The following is an 18,645-nucleotide window of genomic DNA, read 5'->3' as shown; positions in this document are numbered from 1 at the left end:
TACAGACTAGTTAGGCTTTCCCATTTTCATTAACCCTTAATTCACTTAGATCTTTTTGGGCCTTAGTTTCCTCATCTGTAAAATGAAGGGGGTGAATTAGATGAACTTTTAAGATCTTTTCCAGTGCTTAATCTAACTTACGATTTTCAGAAATAAACTTAACCATTCTGACCTTTGCCGGTGAAGCTTCAGTGTAATACATATAGTATGGACCAAACAATTTAGTTCTTTATAAAAGTTATGGCTTTTTAATTTAATGATTTATAAGTTCACTGGTGTAATTATTTTTTCTTTGAGATGGTGAAATATTTTCAGAGTTACAGCGGTGAATAAATCAGTCAATCAGAAAGCATTTATTAAGTGTCTACAGTGTGCCAGGCATTGGCATACAAAGATAAATGTGAAATGGTCGATGCTCTCAATGAATTTTTAAGTCCTGAATATTTAGTCACTGTTACCTGGAAACAATGGGGAATGAACCAAGGGAATTTTTCCTTGGTTAAACCAATGAATTAGACCTGTATTGCTCTGCTGCAGTAAATAATTCTGATTTTGGTTTGTTGTAGGATAAACTGGTGGTGGAGTGTTTTGAACAGTTGAATGTACTTAGTAAATCACTTAGCATCCTGGAATTGAAACCTGCCCTGGGGGAAGGTGGTAGGAGGGATGAGATCATTCGCTTGCAAGTGGCTGCAGATGAGTATACACTGAAGGAATATTTACTGCAGGCTTGGGGACTGATCCTCAGAGCCAATTGTTTGGAAGATGTCAACCCAGGTAGGCCATTATTTGGTATTTAGATGAAAATGTTTGTGGTACATGGATGTCACCTTGAACACTATATTCTGGAGGTTAACAAAATGTATGCCTCTTTTGTTCAGACACTTTGAAGAACCTTGTGAATGCACAGTGCCTGCAGCTTAAAACCAAAGGGGTTTCAATTGGTTGCCTAGAGAAGAAGCGTCCGGAAAATGCTATTACCTGCCAGCCTAAGGCAGCTTCCTTGATTCCCCTTGCCAGGAAGGTTCAGTTGTGGCCAGGTATGGAGTACTTGGCTGTGCTGTGGCAGTACAGGGTCACAACGGACATTCTGTCTCATGCTTTTCTGAGAAGGTATGTCTTAGACTCTCTTAAATTCCTTTTAGGCATTTTAGTCTCTGTGGGCTGCTTTGCCTTGTTACTTGCAATGTCCTTATTTTAAAATAGAGTACACAAGTTTGACCTTGAGGGCAGTGGGAGGGAAAGTACAAGGTCACCAGCCAAGAAAAGAGAAGCTTTGAAGATTAACTAGAGATTTATAGCTTTCTGCTGAACTAATTTTCAAAAATTCATAGTGCTCTTTGAGGCAGACTTGTTAATTTTTAAAATAACCAGGGCAGCTAGATGGCGAAGTGGATAGAGCACCGACCCTGGATTCAGGAGTACCTGAGTTCAAATCCAGCCTCAGACACTTAACACTTACTAGCTGTGTGACCTTGGGCAAGTCACTTAACCCCAATTGCCTCACCAAATAAATAAATAAAATAACCTTACTCAGTGATTTTTTTGAATGTGTGAGCCACCTCTTCATCCCCAGTAGCTAATATCCTTTTGTTTATGCCCTTTTCCCCCAACCTTCTCCCTTTATTTTTAATCAGGGATTGCAACAACCAACAAAGGAAGGTGGATCATGACTTAAGATACCATATTGCATTTTGTCTCAAGTACACACCAAGTGCGTCTCAGCAACTTAAAAGTCTTTGGTATCTGATGGACCATAAGGTAATGATGCTGTGTTTTAAAAAGCACACAAAACCTCTTAATTGTATAGCTTGTGGATTTTAAGCAATATTTGATTCATTTCTTAGGTTAGATTTTTCTCTAACATTCCCTTCCCTTTTTAGAGGAAAACTCATTTCAGTGCAGTGATTGGCTCCTGAATATTTTATCAATTTGATCTCCAAAAAACATAGTGTAAAGTGTTGTAGCTTGAGGGCTGGACAACAGTCTCTTCATCTTCAAAATGTAATTCAGAAGGTCTGCTGAAAGTTAGAGTTGACTTCCATGATTAAAGCCTACCATAGAAGCTGTCTTGTTTCACCACTGGTGTTGCTGTTGTATTATTTATTCACTTTGTCTGAATTTGAGAGCTCAATTGTACATTCACCTCAGTTGGAAAAAAAAATTCCACTAGCCATCTTGACCCGTGAGTGATAATTTCTTCATTCTCTTGGCAGATAGGAGTGTGGCTAGTAGAGTTCTTTCTTCATTTTCAATAGAGGAATTCCATTATTAGGTGCCATATATTTATTTAGTATCTGCTTTTCTTAGGCCTTTCCTAATGCATCTGCCTAACATCATGGTGAAGTTATTGAAGAAAGCATTACAGTTTTACTTAAGTATTAACAAATTATGTAAAGTGATCGAGATCACCAGGAAACAATAGAGAAACAGGGAAAGAGAGCTTTGGGACAGTGGACAAAAGGGCCTCAGCTCTGTTAGAAGACCAAGATAGGGCAGCTAGGTGGTGTAGTGGATAAAGCACTGGCCCTGGATTCAGGAGGACCTGAGTTCAAATCCAGACTCAGACACTTGACATTAGTTGTGTGACCCTGGGCAAGTCACTTAACCCTCATTGCCCTGCCCACCCCCCCCCCCCACCCCCCAAAAGAAGACGACGACTAATATAATTTAAAAATGTGACAACTAAAATCTTTCCTAAACTTTCTGGGAGCTGGGAAGTCACAACTTTCTGTCTTCTTTCCTTTTCTATCTCCAGGGATCAACTGAAGAAATGACTTCTTTGTGGTCTGAGCTCTTTAATTCTACCCTTATCTCCTTTTGGAGCAGTACTGTCAGTACAGATCCAGAGTATTGGTTAACTTGGAAACCTCTCCTTGATGTGGAGGGGAAGGAAATTCCTCAACCTCTAGACCCGTCTTTGAAGGTTTGTTTTCATAAAAGTCATTAAATTTGTCATTATTCACAGTAGAAAATGTGAAGACCTCTGCCAATGCTTTTGAAGCACTGTGACGGTCTGTATAGACTTGTTTGTTCCAGAGGCTAAGACTGCACCATTAATTCAGGTTAATTAAATGCCAATAATAAACTGTCACAGTTCAAGTTGAAGAGCCATTTGAATAGTCTGTTCGTTTTTATTTAATATTTTCTTGGTGGTTGGTTTTAGAGGTACTGGTGTAGTAGCAAGAGTCCAGTGTGGATTCAATCTGAATGCATGTGATTTGGGCTCTGTTAATTTGTTTTATGACCCTGGGCAAGTCATTAAACATCAATTTCCTCATTTAAAAAATATTCAGTAAGCATTTATTAAGCCTTGACTATGTGTCAGATACTGGGAATACAAATAAAAGAATCAGTTACTATTCCCAAGGAACTTAGATTATAGTGAGATTAACAAGAAGTTTATCTAGAAAAAGTATAAAGGAAGTAAAGACAAAGCAGTGAAGTAGATCATTTTGGAGAGAGGATACTACATGAGGAAAGAGTTCATGAGGATGATATTCAGACTAACTACCTGATAATGTTATGGCAGAAACACTTGGTAAACCTTAAAGAGCAGCATAGATGTCAGCTGTTGTTAACAAATAGGAGTTGTCTTAACTGAAAATAAGCAATGTTGACCCAACAGGATGGTGATCAGATCCTGGGAATGCTTTTCTCTTTTCTATTTCTCTATTCCAGTTGTAAGCACCTAATACCTAATATGGAACTTTGCCTATCTTATGTTTGCTTGACTTTTCATTGTTTAGATAATTTTCATATAAAAATCCATGTCCAGACCTGTAGCTTTTCTGATTTCTTGTCAAGAGAGTAAGCATTTAAGTGCTTGCTGTGGGCCAGACACTATACTAAGGGCTGGGAATGCAAATAGAAGCAGAAAGAAAGATGGTCTCGCTCCTTAAAGAGCTTGCATTCTGATGGAGGAAGATGACACAAATGAGGAACCTGGAAAGGGGAGAGCAAGAAAGGGGATTGTAGAGAAATTTCAGGAGTAGAATATGGAGAAGTGCAAAGACTAGTTTGGCCCGGTTGTTTTGTTTAAAATGGAGTTTCTGGGAAGAGCCAGCTGATGAGAGGGTGAAGCCCGTTATGAGAAATCCCTGGGAAGAGTGAACTTAGGGTAGTTAGCCCTTCTTAATACTTTTTCCTCTCTTCTCTTCTTTTATGGATGATAAAGAATTTTGTTGCTTGCTTTTATATATTTTTCCGTGACTTTTCTGTTTTGAGAACTGAAGTATAAAAATGTATTATTTTAGAAAAATTTTTATCTATAAAGTGACATTTGTGACCTTGATATGACTAAGCCAGTAGTGACTAACAAACATTTTCTAATCCCAAAGCAGTATAATTGGAAGATTTCCTTTCATTGAGATCCTAGCCATTCCTGTTTTCAGAATGGCTTATTAGCAAAATATGTGTAGAAATAAAAGCATTCTTTTGTGGAATTTGAGCTTGTCTGGAAACAGTGATATTGTACCATTAATTCCTATCTTTCAGGGACCAGGCATTTTAAATAGAGCAGTTTTCTCAAAGTGCTTCTTTGAAGTCCTGACCCGCAGCTGTAGGTCAAGCCCCTGGGACATCAGTGGCCTTTCTGTCCTCTCTTCTTCCCATGTCACCCTTGGAGAATGGGCAGAGAGAGCCCAGCAGCTTAAGGATATCAACACTATTCTTTGGACCAACATGGCTGTTCCTACCATGGCAGAATTGAGGTATTTCCTCCTCCTTTAAATTTTTACATATAGTCTTTCCAAGGTTAGTTCAGGCCTCCTAGAGTTCTTGATTATTTCTCTTCACACAATGCTTTGCATAGAGATGGCTCTTATTCTTCACCAGTTTATTGGTTAGTTCCATTGGGTAGAATATTTTGCAACTGATGATGAGAGCACAGGTTTTAGTTACTAGTAAGCTCCTTTCTAAATTTCTGTGCTTTGAATGAGACATATGTTTTTTTATATGACCAGCATGGGAATTTGGATTTCTGGAGTATGCATTTTTCTTTTTATAATGCATGTGGTGTGTGTGAAAAAATAGATTCTTTTTTTAATTGGGCAAAATAAAAATCAAATTTAAAAAGATTGTGGGAAGCATCCCAGAATAGTCAGAGCTGCTGCTGGGGTTGACAGTAGACAGCCATAACCATTAGGTCTCCTTGTTCCAGGAGTAGCCAGGGTTTCTACCACTCTGAAATAAAGGGAAGGAAAACACACACACCAAAAAAACTGCACCCACCCCCCCAAGAAAAAAACAAAAAACTGTACCATAGACTTCTCCCTTTGCTCAGCACACACTCTTGAATGTCACCTACTGATGATGTTCACAAAGGAGAGCATGAGGATAAGTGATGAATACAAACTTGTTCCCTATATAAGGAAAAGCCAGTGCTAAGTTATTCATTCATTTGTAGCCATTTTTGGCTTGTGTATGCATACACATGTGCACTTACTCTCTTTGTGTGTGTGTGTGTGTGTGTGTGTCTCTCTCTCTCACACACACACACACACACACACACACACACACCCTCAGCCTTCACCTGCTTCATTTCCCTGATTGTTAACATCTGTTGATGATCTGTTCCTCCTTCAGAAACATAGATTCCCATCTCCAGTGGGTGATGCTGTACAGGTTCCTTTTGGCCCTGGCAGAGCTGGTCCCAGCACCCTGGAAGCAGGAGTACATGAATCAATGCAGCAGGCTGCCAAACAGAGACAGGGGGACTTTCCAGCATGTGTGCAGGACTCTTGGTGACATGATTGGGCAGGAGCTGCTGCCAGAAGAGCTTCCTGGTTTCTTGCTAACGTGTGTGAGGCACCTCTTTGGAGAAGGAGAGAGCAGGAAAGACATATCTGAAGTGGCTGAGCGAGGGAGCTTGTGGGTGTACCTGGGCTTGTCACAGGTCCAAGCATGGCTTCCTTACACGCAGTTTGATCCTGCAGTAAAAAGGGAATACAAACTCAAGTATGCCAAGGAAGAGGTACAGGAATTTGGGAATTGGAAGGGTGTGGGCCCCCATGGGATGAGGTCTTCTGAGAGGGAAAGGTGGATTGAGGAGATGGGAACATGGGTGTTACCTTTGGACTCCAGTTGCTAACTCAGCTTTTGCTACTGTTATATTCATTTCAGAGAGAAAAGTTTATTTAATGAGTGTGGGTGGAATGTGATTCTACAGTTATTCTTTTTTTGATCCCTTGTAAGGTTTTTGGGAGGTGAGGATTCAGGAAATACTTTTCTTTCTTGAAATTACTATTTCCCACAAACTGAAATCTCAAAGTATATGATGATAGAGAGTAGAGTACATTATTAGCCACTCTTCTCTTGTGATCGCAAACTCAAGATGTTCTGGCTACTGTGGTTTTTGTTCCAATCACAGATCAGTGGCATTGATTTTTTTTTTTTAAACGGAAGAATGTCACATTCTTAAAAAACGATTAGCAATTCAGTTTTGTGCCCTTTTAAAAAGCACCCTTTCATAAAACATTTTATTATTATAAAAACATAAACTATTGCCTAGAGAGAACCCAAATTTTATAGATCGTCACGATACTCAGCATATGTAACTTTTACCTACTACTATGCATTTTGCCTATTTTCCTGCTAGTTACATCAGCTTGAGTGTGAGTGGAAGACTCGCAACCTCTTGTCACAGCTTCATACAGGAAGGGATCTTGAAGATGAAATTGTTAACAATTATTCTCATCCCCACATCAGGTAATACAGCTGACTAATAGTTTGTTGTGTAATTACAGTGACTTGGGGGGAAATGCAAAGTCTCCTTTTGGTTTTATTCAAGAGTAGCAATATTTGTTTTTACACCATCTGGCAGTTATCAGTTATCATAAACATAGAAGAGTTAGTCTCTTGGAGAATGCTTAGATCAGGATGTCTTCAGTGGGAGGATTTTAGGTACATAAAGTACCTAAGTAGAAGAGACAGCATGGGTGGGGTAATTGACACAGTGCTGCTTTTCATGGTTACAGGAAGGTCTTGGTTTAAATCCCGACTTAAACTCAAAATGCAGAGTAATACAAGCCTTTTTGAACATGGCCATTATGGGAATTTGTTTCTTTGGCTGTGCATAGCATCTTTCTGTTGTTTTAATAGGGAAGCCCTGGTATGGATTCTGTCTCACTTCCCCACCCCATCTCATCTTTCAAAATAATAATTAAACAGGATGTCTGAAACTAAATTTTAGGGTGACCTTGATAAGAGCCACCACTAATAGTAAACATAGGACTTGGTTCTGCACTTAATTTGGATTTCCCTTACAGTCAGCTATAGGTCTGCTGCCTCAGGAGGTATTGTATCTATTTGCCTTAATATTTTGGTTTTCCTGGAATTTATATCCTTCCTCTATTGGTTTACCCTGTTTTGTTCATTTACCATCAGAATACTATGCCAAAGGATACAACAGCTGAAGGAACAGATAAGCAGCCTGTTGAAAAAACAGGCCTTCAGACCTCGAGTTCCCTCTTACGAATCAATGCTCCAGGAAATTCGCCACTATGTCACCAGCATTTCTCGAATCTCATCAGTCCAGGATCTGCTCACCCGTCTTTTGCAAAGCCTTCGAGCAGATATGTCTAAGTCATCCCATGGAACACAGAACTTACTGAAGGAGGAGGCTGCTTGGCAGCAGTCACAGAACCAGTTTAGGAAACGGCTAATGGAAGAATATGCTCTGTACCCAGATGCTGTGGCTCCATTACAGTCTGCCATTTTGCAGATGCAGCATGGCATGAGACTAGTTGCCTCTGAAGTTTATACCGTGCTCCACCGTGGCTTGGTCTGTCCGGACAAGTTGAGTTCCCTGGTCACTTCGCTGCTGGCCTTCCCTTCTGTGGGCTCCACCTTTCCCACCTATTTTTCCCATGCAGATGCTTTGTGCTCTGTAAAGATGCTTGAAGTGCTCCGGGGACTTAAGAAGGTATCTGTGAAACATTCTGTTGGGCATGAGTTAGAAGGCAAGGACCAGAAACCCTGTCCAACCCAAGAGCAGCTACTGATGAATGCTTTGCTTTACCTTCGATCCCATGTACTTTGTAAAGGAGAAATGGACCAGAAAACTTTGATGCTTTTTAGGCATATATGTCAGGTAAGGATGGTTCCGCCTGAATGTTCCTGGCCTTCTTCATCCTTAAATTTTTGGGAAAATAAGGAGCAAAAGGGATATGAAGGATGTTATTGGTGTTCTATGAGCATTAAAAGATATTTTGGCTAGTAGAAAAGAATTTAATAAATCATTAGTCTGGGATTAATCACTTAAGTTCTTATGAGTTACATCAGGCTGAATGCCATCTGTAGACTAAACAGTTCTCAGCCTTGGGTTTTTTCTTCCAGAATTACTTTGTGGACCCCCTGAAGTTACAAACCATGGGCCAAAAATCTAAGTTAGCTAATTACATAACATCATGGTCGTTCAGTAGGATTCAGTTCAGTAAGCATTAATTAAGTGTCTTTTATTCATAAGGCCTTGTTTTAGGTTCTGGGCATACAAAGACAGAAATAATACAGTTGCTTCTCAAGGCATTGACATTCTGCTTAATTTATTATAATGTTCTAGACTTGAAGCTGGAGCCAGTTCAGACTGGCTTATAAGAGCCAACTATGACATTTTCATTGTGAGCATTTACAGTCTGAAAATCGGCCACAAATTCCATAAATTAGGACTTAATTTATTGTTTTGAGGATTTCCTAGACTTGAAAGTTATGGAGAAAATTTTGATAATACAGATTAAAATGAAAATGGCACTGCATACATTCTCTCTCCCCATCCCCCATCCCCCAGGGAATTGATTGTTAAATATTGACCAGCTGGCTCATCTCTGACTAGAAGGGATTTAAGAGTATATCAGATTCAAATGCTACAGACAGACCAAAGGTTGTTGGAGTTATTTTAACCTTCTGTGAATTTACTTCTACAAATCTACTGGACTTTTTTCAATCTTCTTCCTTCTTGACTCCTGTGTAGCTTTTGACAACATCAGACACTGTCTTGTACATAGTTTTTCCTTTCTAGATTTTCCTCATAATATTTTCTCCTGGTTTTTGTTTTCCAATTCTGAACATTCCTTCTCTCTTCTTTCTTTCTTTTTTGTTTAAATATATTTTTGTGGGGCAGTGAGGGTTAAGTGACTTGCCCCCAGGGTCACACAGCTACTAAGTGTAAAGTGTCTGAGGCCAGATTTGAACTCAGGTCCTCCTGAATCTAGGGCCAGTGCTCTTTCCACTGCGCCACCTGATCATTCCTTCTCAATTACCATTGCTCTGTTTTTCGCCCAGGTCATGCCCACTAACCTTTTGTGTTCCCTGTGGTTTTATACTCTATACTTTCTTGCTTGGTGTTTGCATCATTTCTATGGATTCGCTTGCTATTTTCAAGTAGGTGATTCCCAAATCTCTTCCCAGCTCTAGTCTCCTGAGCTCCTTCAGCTTCTTTTCCGACATCTCTAATTGGATGTTACCTAAACATCTCATACTCAGCGTGTCCTCACAAAACCTCTCGTACTCTGCACTTTTTCTATTTTTGTTGAGGGCATCACCATCTTCCCAGTAAGTAGCCTAAATTCAAAGTGTCATCCTTAGCTCCTTACACTCATCCCATTTATCTAGTCTATTGACAAATCTTATTATAATTTCTTTGTTCACAATTCATGTGTACATCCTCTTCTCTAGGCTCAAAACAGCTGCCAGCCTAGTGAAAGCCCTTACGACCTTATGCCTAGACTATTTTTAAAAAAATAATAAAAGTATTTTATTATTTTCCAGTTACATGTAAAGATAGTTTTCAACATTTGTTTTCCTAAGATTTTTAGTTCCAAATTTTTCTCCTTCCCTCTCCCCTACCCAAGACAGAAAGCAATCTGATATAGGTTATGTATGTACAATCACATTAAATATATTTCTGCATTAGTCATATTATAAAAGAAGAATCAGAACAAAAGGGAAAAACCTGAAAAGGGGATGGGGGGAGTAGAAACAGTATGGTTCAATCTGTATTCAGAATCCACAGTTCTTTTTTCTGGATGTGGAAAACATTTTCCATCATGAGTCCTTTGGAGTTGTCTTGGGTCATTGTGTTTCTGAGAAGAGCTAAGTCTATCACAGTTGATCCTCATATAATGTTTCTGTTACTGTGTACAATGTTCTCCTGGTTCTGCTCACTTCACTCAGCATCAGTCCACTTAAGTCTTTCCAGGTTTTTCTGAAATCTGCCTGCTCATCATTTCTTACAGCACAATAGTATTCCATTACATTCATATACCACAACTTGTTCAGCCATTCCCCAGTTGATGGGCATTCCCTTGATTTCCAATTCATTGCCACCACAAAGAGTACTGCTATAAATATTTTTGTACATGTGGGTCCTTTTCCCTTTAGCCTTTTGGGCTTAGTTCCAAACTTCATGCCCAGACTGTTGCAGTAGACTTCTGGTGGTTGTCCTGCCTCAAAACTCTTCTGACTGCGTTACTTCCTCCACTCAGCTGCCAAAGCATTTATTTAACCATGTTATATATGCTTGCTTAATAAACTCTAGAAGCTCCATTTTACCTCCTGTATCAAATATAAAATTCTGTATTTGTCAGTCTTTTACAGCCTTTCTGCTGATATATTCTTTTTAATTTTTTTTTGTGAGGCAAATGGGGTTAGTGACTTGCCCAGGGTCACACAGCTAGTAAGTGTTAAGTGTCTGAGGCCGGATTTGAACCCAGGTACTCCTGACTCCAGGGCCGGTGCTTTATCCACTGCACCACCTAGCTGTCCCCCCGCTGATATTTTTACACTATATTCTTCTTCACATATTCATTCCATTGACCTTGCTGTATCTCTAATGTGACATCACTCTACACCACACCTTTCCACTGGCTCATCCCCAGGTCTAGAATTTGCTCCCTTCCATACTCTACTTGCTAAGATTTCTTGACATCCTTCAGTATTCAGCTCAGATCCTTCAGAAGACTGTTCCCAGCATTCTTTTTGAGATTTCTTTCCATTGACACTGTTTATCTCGTATGTAAGCTTCTTTGCATGTCATCTCCACCATTTTGAGTGTAAACTCCTTGAAAGCAGACACTATATTTTAGCTTTTTTATTGCCATCGCTTAACAGCACAGTGCCTGGCACATAGTAAGTGCTTTGTAAATGTTTGCTGACTGATTTGATTGAGCCTTTGCTTTGATTTTATTCCATGCTTACTCTAGGTTTTCTGAGGAGTCTAGAAGAAGGTAAGCATTTATCTTCCTTTGTTCAAAGAGAGTGTTTGGGAAAAGACAGCATAACTTCTTTCTCTGTTTTTGGCTTTCCAGGAAATCATAAATGAGTGGGATGAACAAGAACGCTGTGCCCAGGTAAAGGCCGAGCAGGAAAACAGCCTATATAGATACAAGAACAAGAGTCATGGCACAGGACTGAGTGAGGAGGAAGAGGAAGAAAGAGAATTCAGGAAACGATTTCCACTCCATGAAAAGGTAGAATACTAGAATTTTGAGGGGGACCATGAAAATGGGATCCTTTTGACAGCGTACACCATAGCCCATGCACCTCTCTATGTCCCTCTCTTGTTGGACACTTAGTGATTTCTTTATGATAAGCACTCAACATATTTTTGTTTTTAATTTATTTTAATTTTTATCAATTACATGTAAAGAAATTTTTTGAGTTCCAAATTTTTCTCCCACCCTCTCTTCCCTTCCCTCTCCTGAAGCTGGTAAGCAATTTGATATAGGTTATACATTACAATCATGTTAAACATATTTCCATGTTTTTTGTTTTTAATTTATTTTAATTTTTCACTCAACATATTTTCAATAATGGACTTCAAGAATGGACTGCCCCAGTGCTTTCAAAGTTTCAGGCAGTATAACCTAGTGAATCAGGAAGACCTTGCTATGAGTTATACCTCAGACAATTAAGTATGTACTTAATTAATTAAGCAACCAATTAATTTATTAATTGATTAGGTGTTCTGAGCTTTGATTTTCCTCATCTGTGAAATGGGGATGATAACACCTTATAGCATGGTGATTAGATGAGGTAATGTATATAAACCTTAAAGTGATATATAAATGCCAGTTCTTTTTTATAGCACTGGAACCCCCACATACCTAAGCCACCCCCCTCCCCTCCCTTTGGGGAACTGTTTATTTTATTTTATTTCATTTTTTGCAGGGCAATTGGGGTTAAGTAACTTGCCCAGGATCACACAGCTAGTAAGTGTTAAGTGTCTGAGGCTGGATTTGAACTCAGGTACTCCTGAATCCAGGGCTGGTGCTCTATCCACTGCGCCACCTAGCTGCCCTGGGAACTGTTTATTAATGGATACTTTTTCTTCATTTAAAGAATTTTGGCTGCCTTGTTCTAAAAAGTTTTTTTTTAATACCACACCCTTCAAAATATAACATATAAACATGGAGATAGAATCATTTAGTCCAGCCCACACATTTAATGAAATTTGAGTTCCAGATTGTTTAAATGACTTTTTCAGGACCTGATAGGGGGCAGAATCCTTAGGTCATAGGATCATTGGCTTATAAATAAAAGGGACCTTAAAGGTCATCTAGTCCAACTTCATAATTTTATAGATGGGGGAACTGAGGCGAACAGTCCCAAATGTAATAAGTGGTAGGGCTACTTATAATAGAATTATTATACACTTTACTGTATAATTAAAATTCAGGTCCATTAACTTCAAGTCTAGGATACTTTTCACTGTATCAAAATCATCAAAGTGGTCCAAACCACAGGTCGTACTATGTCACTCCCCTGCTCATTAAACTCCAGTGGCTCCTTATTGCCTTTAGGATCAAATACAAAGGCCCCATCGTCCCCCCCCACCTTTTTTTTTTAAGCATTCAAATCCCTTTGTAACCTCACCCCCTCCTACCTATCAAATCTTACACTTCATTCTCCAATGTCTGCTCTTCCATCCTGTGACACTGGCTGTCCCACCAACAAGATACTTCTTCTCTGTACGTGCCCTCTAGTGCTCTCCCTCCTCATTTCTGCCTCCTGGTTTCCCTGGCTTCCCTCAAATCCCAATTAATGCCCCACATTCTATAAGACGATTTCCTTAACCTATCTGAATTCTAGAGCTATCCCTTTTAATTATTTCCTATTTATCCTATATAAAACTTACTTTATATATATTTGTTTGCATGTTGTCTCTCCCACTAGATTTTAAGTTCCTTGAAGGCAGAGACCATCTTTTGTCCCTTTTTGTATCTCCAGTGCTTAGCATAGCACCTGGCTCATAGTTGGCACTTAATACATGTTTGTTGATTGATTACCATGTTGCCTCCCCAAACTAGTATTTGCCAGGCACTGTGCTAGTTGCTGGGAATAAAACGACTTTTAAGGAGCTTATTTTCTAATAGCAAATGCACAGCTATTCTGTTATTTTGGTCATTTACCTCTTTCTTCCCTTTTCCCTTTCAGTAAAATAAAACTGATAATCCTGGTTTAATGACTAATCTGCTAACATTAATAGTTGCCTTAATATGACTTACAGGACTTTGCAGATATTATGGCCGAGCCAACTCTAGAGGAGAAAATGGAAACTGAAAATGAGGTAGTGGAGGAAGCAGGCAAGGATGTAATTTTCTTCTCCCAGAGCTCAATGCAGGCTGTGATGCTGGTCCATCAACAATTGTGCCTAAACTTTGCACAGTCCTCCTGGTACCAACAGGACCCACCATCACACCAGCCTCAGTATTACTTCAGCTTATTTCTGGCCTGCTATCAGACTGGCTCATCTCTCGTGACACACTTTTACCCCTGGATGAGTAAGTTGTATTTTTATTATATACTTGATAGTTGGTAGAGGGTAGACTAAAATGGGAAATTAAACAAAGATTTTAACTTACTACTGTTTTAACTTAATTATTTAGTAATGGATATTTTCTTTTCCTAAGGTAATGAAATTTCTTAGGTCCAAATTTACTGCAATTTGAAAACTTGAAATTATAAGGGATTTTTTTTAATACCTGAGTACTTTGGGGAGGAACTTAAGAGCATGAAGCTTGTATTTGTGTTAAGTGATAATTTCATTCTCATAAGGCTTCTAACTAACCTTATGTTGCACACCTGTTTGTTTGAGTGTTTAAATTATAAAGATGTCATAAAATCTTGTGAAACTCTATTTAGGAGATAGGTGACTTCACCACTGGGTGTCTGGAAATTTGTAGATTTTTGGTGTATTCATGTGTAGTTTCTCTTGTACCCCACCTACTCCTGCCCCTTAACCTAGAAAGGTAATTTTCCTTTTGTGTCAGAGCAGCTACCAAAACTGACAGGTTAAGTCCACAATCTTAATGATAAAACCATCTCTATGTTTCCCTATCATGGAAACTGGGAGAGTTTGGAACCATCCTTTAGACATGGTGAGTGCCAGCTCGCCCTTCCTCCATATGCTTAGACACCCCAACCCCTATGTTCCAGACCTGGCATGTTCTGAAGAAAAAATCACTAATGCTTTTTTTTCCCCACCTGATGGTAGCTTTGATATTTTCCCATCATGCTTTTGGTTAAGCATTTTTCAGATCTACTATTTAAAAAACAAAATAAAAACCTCTCGAACTAAGAAGAAGCTGAGCCCTGATGGTCATCAATCTCCTTATATGTGGCTTTGCAGGCACAGAGGTGAATGACAGGCTTCTGGGTAGCCAGCTCTTGGGCAGTACCCTTTTCTATAACACTCTTTTTGAAGAGGCAGCCTCAGACCTGACTTTGAAACCTGATGGACCATATGACTTTTATCAGCATCCCAATATAAAGGAAGTCAGACAGTGCCAACCCGTGCTTCGTGACTTCACTGAAGAAGTCAATCGACTTCTACAGGACTGGCCAGAGCACCCAGCCCTCATGCAGGTATGCCTATTAGTTCTGTCAGTGACAATCACATATTGGGAGCCCAAGTGCATATGTTTTACTTGGATAAGTTGTTTTTAAGTTGTTCCAGTTCATTGAATACAGATGAATGCTGCATAGGTTGGTTATTTGTAACACATGCTTGACTCTTGTCAAAGGTGCTAATTTTCTTTTTGGGTTGGGAGAGGTTCTAAACTCTCTACTCTGGGTTCTGATATCATCATTCAACTGAAGTAGTGCCTTCTTCATAATTACATACTCAGACTTGCCAAGGCTGATGTTTTTTTCCTTTGGAGCTTGGGAACATCTGACACTGCTGACCACCTTCTCCTCCCATGTACTCTTGCTCTCTGGCTTTTGGGGAATGCCCTCCCTTGGTTTTCCTGACTGCTTTTCAATCTGTTGATCTTCATTAATGTCTTCCCCAGTAATTGTGGGTATTTCCCCATAGTTCTGTTTTAGGCCTTTGTGTTTCTTCTCACTACATTCCCTCACTTACTGATACTGATCTCATTAGCTCCCATGGGTTCAGTGATTATGTTTATACAGATGATGTCCAGATGTACATATCCATCCCTAGTATTTCTCTTGAGCTCTGTAGTCCCATATCATTAGCTGACATCTTGTACTTGATGTCCCATAGACTTCTCAAATGCCACATGTCTGAAACAAATCATTCTCATTATCTCCCTCTCCCTCTTCTCCTCCTTCCCCCTCCCTTGTCTTCCCCTCCCCTCTTGAATCTCCCCTCTTCTGAACTTCTATATTATTATTGAGAGCATCAATCCATAGTCACCCAGGTCCACCATCTTGCTGTTATCCTCAATTCGTATATCTGATTAGTTGCTAACTATTCTTGTTTCTCTGACCATGACTTCTGTGGTGAAGGTCCCCTTCTGTCTACTGTCACAGTCACTACCCTATTTTCTGGTACCTACCAACCCCTACCTAGAGTATTGTAATAGTTTCCTACTTGTCCTTCTTTCCTCAAGCCTCTTCACTTCAGTCTATCCTCCACACAGCTGCCAAAGTGATTTTTTTAACTAAAGCATAGATCTGACAATGTACTTCTCCATGTATAATTTTACTGCTTGAATTCCAAAGGCAAATATAACCTTTGTACCTATCATGTAAAAGTTTACAATTTATCATGGCAACTATAATAAATATTTCAATATGGTACATATGTAAGAGAAGTATGGTATAAAATCTAATGAAGGAGAGATCCTTCTTCCTGGATATCGGGAAAACTTTCATCAAAGACATGGCATTTGGATTAGACCTTGAAGGATGAGGTAATATTTCAACAGCTGGAAAAATAGGGAGCATCCTAGGGATGTTCCCTAGGGAATAATTAGGAAAAGATATGGAGGTGGGAATGGCAAGTAGTCCTTATTTCTGTGGACCAGAATACTTTAGTGGGAATGTTGTGAAATAAGGCTCAAAAGGTCACTGCAGGTGTCTCTGTACTCCCCACTCATTCTGCCGGTCAGTGCATATACTTAGATTCACACATGCCCTATATTTTTCCTCAAGCCTATCAGAATAAAACCTTTTCCCAACATAACACCATTGTAACTTGGAGACTTCTTAGCTGTTGTAAATGGGATTCCCATGGGAGACAGTCCAATTCATCATATCCATGAGATCTGGATTCCAGAGCAAAGCAGAATGTGCCTGGCTCACTCAGGGCTGGCCTACTGTCTTTACTTGACTCCTTCTAGCTCTTCTCTTCTTTGCTGATTTTTAGTGCATGGGATAACTTCCTTTTTTTTTTTTTTTTTTTGCGGGGCAATGGGGGTTAAGTGACTTGTCCATGGTCACACAGCTAGTAAGTGTCAAGTGTCTGAGGCTGGATTTGAACTCAGGTACTCCTGAATCCAGGACTGGTGCTTTATCCACTGCGTCACCTAGCCGCCCCCTGGAATAAGTGACTTGCCCAGGGTCACACAGCTAGTAAGTGTTAAGTGTCTGAGGCCGAATTTGAACTCAGGTACTCCTGACTCCAGGGCCGGTGCTCTATCCACTGCGCCACCTAGCTGCCCCTGGAATAATTTCTTTTTAAAGCAGCAAACATAGATGGCTTTTTGATTTCAGGCTCCCTTAAGTGAGTTGTCAAGTGTGGGCAGAAGAGAGTGCTGATGATCACTGCCTGAGACTTAAGTGTGTTTTCTTCCTTCTCTAGCTTATGGTTGTGATGGACAGGATCCGAAGCTTCCCACTCTCTAGTCCCCTTTCAAAGTTTCTGAATGGCTTAGAGATTCTTTTGGCCAAGTCACAGGTAAGGTGGTTGCATTATTAAGGTGGTTTTGGCGGGGGAAGGGGGAGTTGAGGAGATGGCACAGGTGGACAGGATCAGAACTTGCTTTCCCTGTGATTGATATAGGGAAACTGCCCAGGAATGAACCCCTTCCATTTAGATCAGCAACTATTCTGCAGCTTATAAACTTAGAGAATTGTCTGGGGTATTCAGCATTAAAGTGACTTGCCTAGGATCACCTAGCCAGTATGTGTCAAATGTAGGGCATGGAACAACATGTCTCTGCCTTGACGCCAAGTCTTTTTTTATGTCACACTATTTCAATAATAATATTATAATAATTGCTACTTATTTGTTTATTAATAATGTACAATATCGCTATATTATACACAATACAATTATTATATATTCATTGTTATTTAATGATTAGAAAACATTGTTAATGTTAACCTCAGGCTTGAGTCACCCTGGCATAGCCTTTGAGAACCCAAGTCATCTCTATGCCATGATATGAAGCACTGGAGTTGGACTTTATAGAGGTTAAATAATCCTACTCTTTGATAGATAAGATGATTAAAAACCCAAAAGATTAAGTGATTTGTCCAAAGTCATACTGTTAGTGAGTGCTGGAGCCAAGTCTTCAACTCGGCTCTCTTTTTCGTTAAACTCATTACTCTTTCCCAGCTGTTCTTCATTTGACTTCAGCTAAGCAAAGTTTTTTGCTTTTTTTTATTGTTGATTGCCTCGGAAAAGGGCTCAGCCTGTTGAGAAAATTTAAATTCACTTGGAGTTTTTAAACATACCCTAAAGCCCAGTTCAGTTGGTTAGCACATAGTCCTGTGGCCCTCTCCACATGGCTTATTTAGCGTAACCACTGGCCTCATCTATCCTCAGCTGCCTGTTTTTATAAATGTGTGCAGAATTTTACAAAAATGACATGTTGAAGCTTGTTGGTAGATAAGATCAGTGCAAATTCACCACCACTACTCTTGGAATAACAGCCTCAAAGTTGTGCCATATTAGCAACTATCCCTATTTGCACAAGGAGATAGTAAAAGATAATTAATGTTAGGGAAGCAACTAGCCAAAGGAGTAATGGCCATTTTAGACTTGCATTCTCCTTATAAAAAAATCACTTAACTGATAAAGGATTACTTTTGTTTCCTTTAGGATTGGGAAGAGAATGCTAGCCGAGCTCTGTCCTTACGTAAGCACCTTGATTCTGTTAGTCATCTAATCATCCAGTGGCGTAAATTGGAGCTTAGGTAAGTGTTATTAATGTCCTGCCTCCTACCTTTCTCCCCCACTCCCCAACCTCCCAATGCCCTAACCAGTTGTGTTAAACTCAAGTAGAATTGGGACCATTAGTCAATACAAAGAGATCCATGTGGGCTGCTTGTTGACTTAGTTTTAAAAGGTGATATTATCTATGTTTTACTGTATTTTTATTTATTTTGGTTGTTGTGTATGGGAGTGTAATAGGCCACATATTTGACACCTCTGCCCTATACAAGTACACAACT

General features: G+C 39.6%; 1 protein-coding gene across 1 annotated transcript in view; it reads left to right on the top strand.

The window, feature by feature from the left end:
* Window positions 1-18,645, top strand: part of MDN1 (midasin AAA ATPase 1) — a 173,275-nt gene that overhangs the window by 111,004 nt on the left and 43,626 nt on the right. The window contains exons 56-68 of the mRNA XM_044000235.1: window positions 567-777; window positions 882-1,113; window positions 1,638-1,761; window positions 2,759-2,926; window positions 4,498-4,712; window positions 5,587-5,974; window positions 6,599-6,708; window positions 7,387-8,092; window positions 11,304-11,465; window positions 13,505-13,778; window positions 14,627-14,862; window positions 17,048-17,143; window positions 18,293-18,387. Coding sequence (XP_043856170.1) covers window positions 567-777; window positions 882-1,113; window positions 1,638-1,761; window positions 2,759-2,926; window positions 4,498-4,712; window positions 5,587-5,974; window positions 6,599-6,708; window positions 7,387-8,092; window positions 11,304-11,465; window positions 13,505-13,778; window positions 14,627-14,862; window positions 17,048-17,143; window positions 18,293-18,387 — 3,017 coding nt within the window. The remainder of the gene's footprint in view (window positions 1-566; window positions 778-881; window positions 1,114-1,637; window positions 1,762-2,758; window positions 2,927-4,497; window positions 4,713-5,586; window positions 5,975-6,598; window positions 6,709-7,386; window positions 8,093-11,303; window positions 11,466-13,504; window positions 13,779-14,626; window positions 14,863-17,047; window positions 17,144-18,292; window positions 18,388-18,645) is intronic.

The sequence above is a fragment of the Dromiciops gliroides genome, chromosome 4 (assembly GCF_019393635.1).
Source record: "Dromiciops gliroides isolate mDroGli1 chromosome 4, mDroGli1.pri, whole genome shotgun sequence".
NCBI lineage: Eukaryota > Metazoa > Chordata > Mammalia > Microbiotheria > Microbiotheriidae > Dromiciops > Dromiciops gliroides.
Note: the sequence above shows the minus strand (reverse complement) of the source record. Positions and strands in the feature narration are given on the sequence as shown.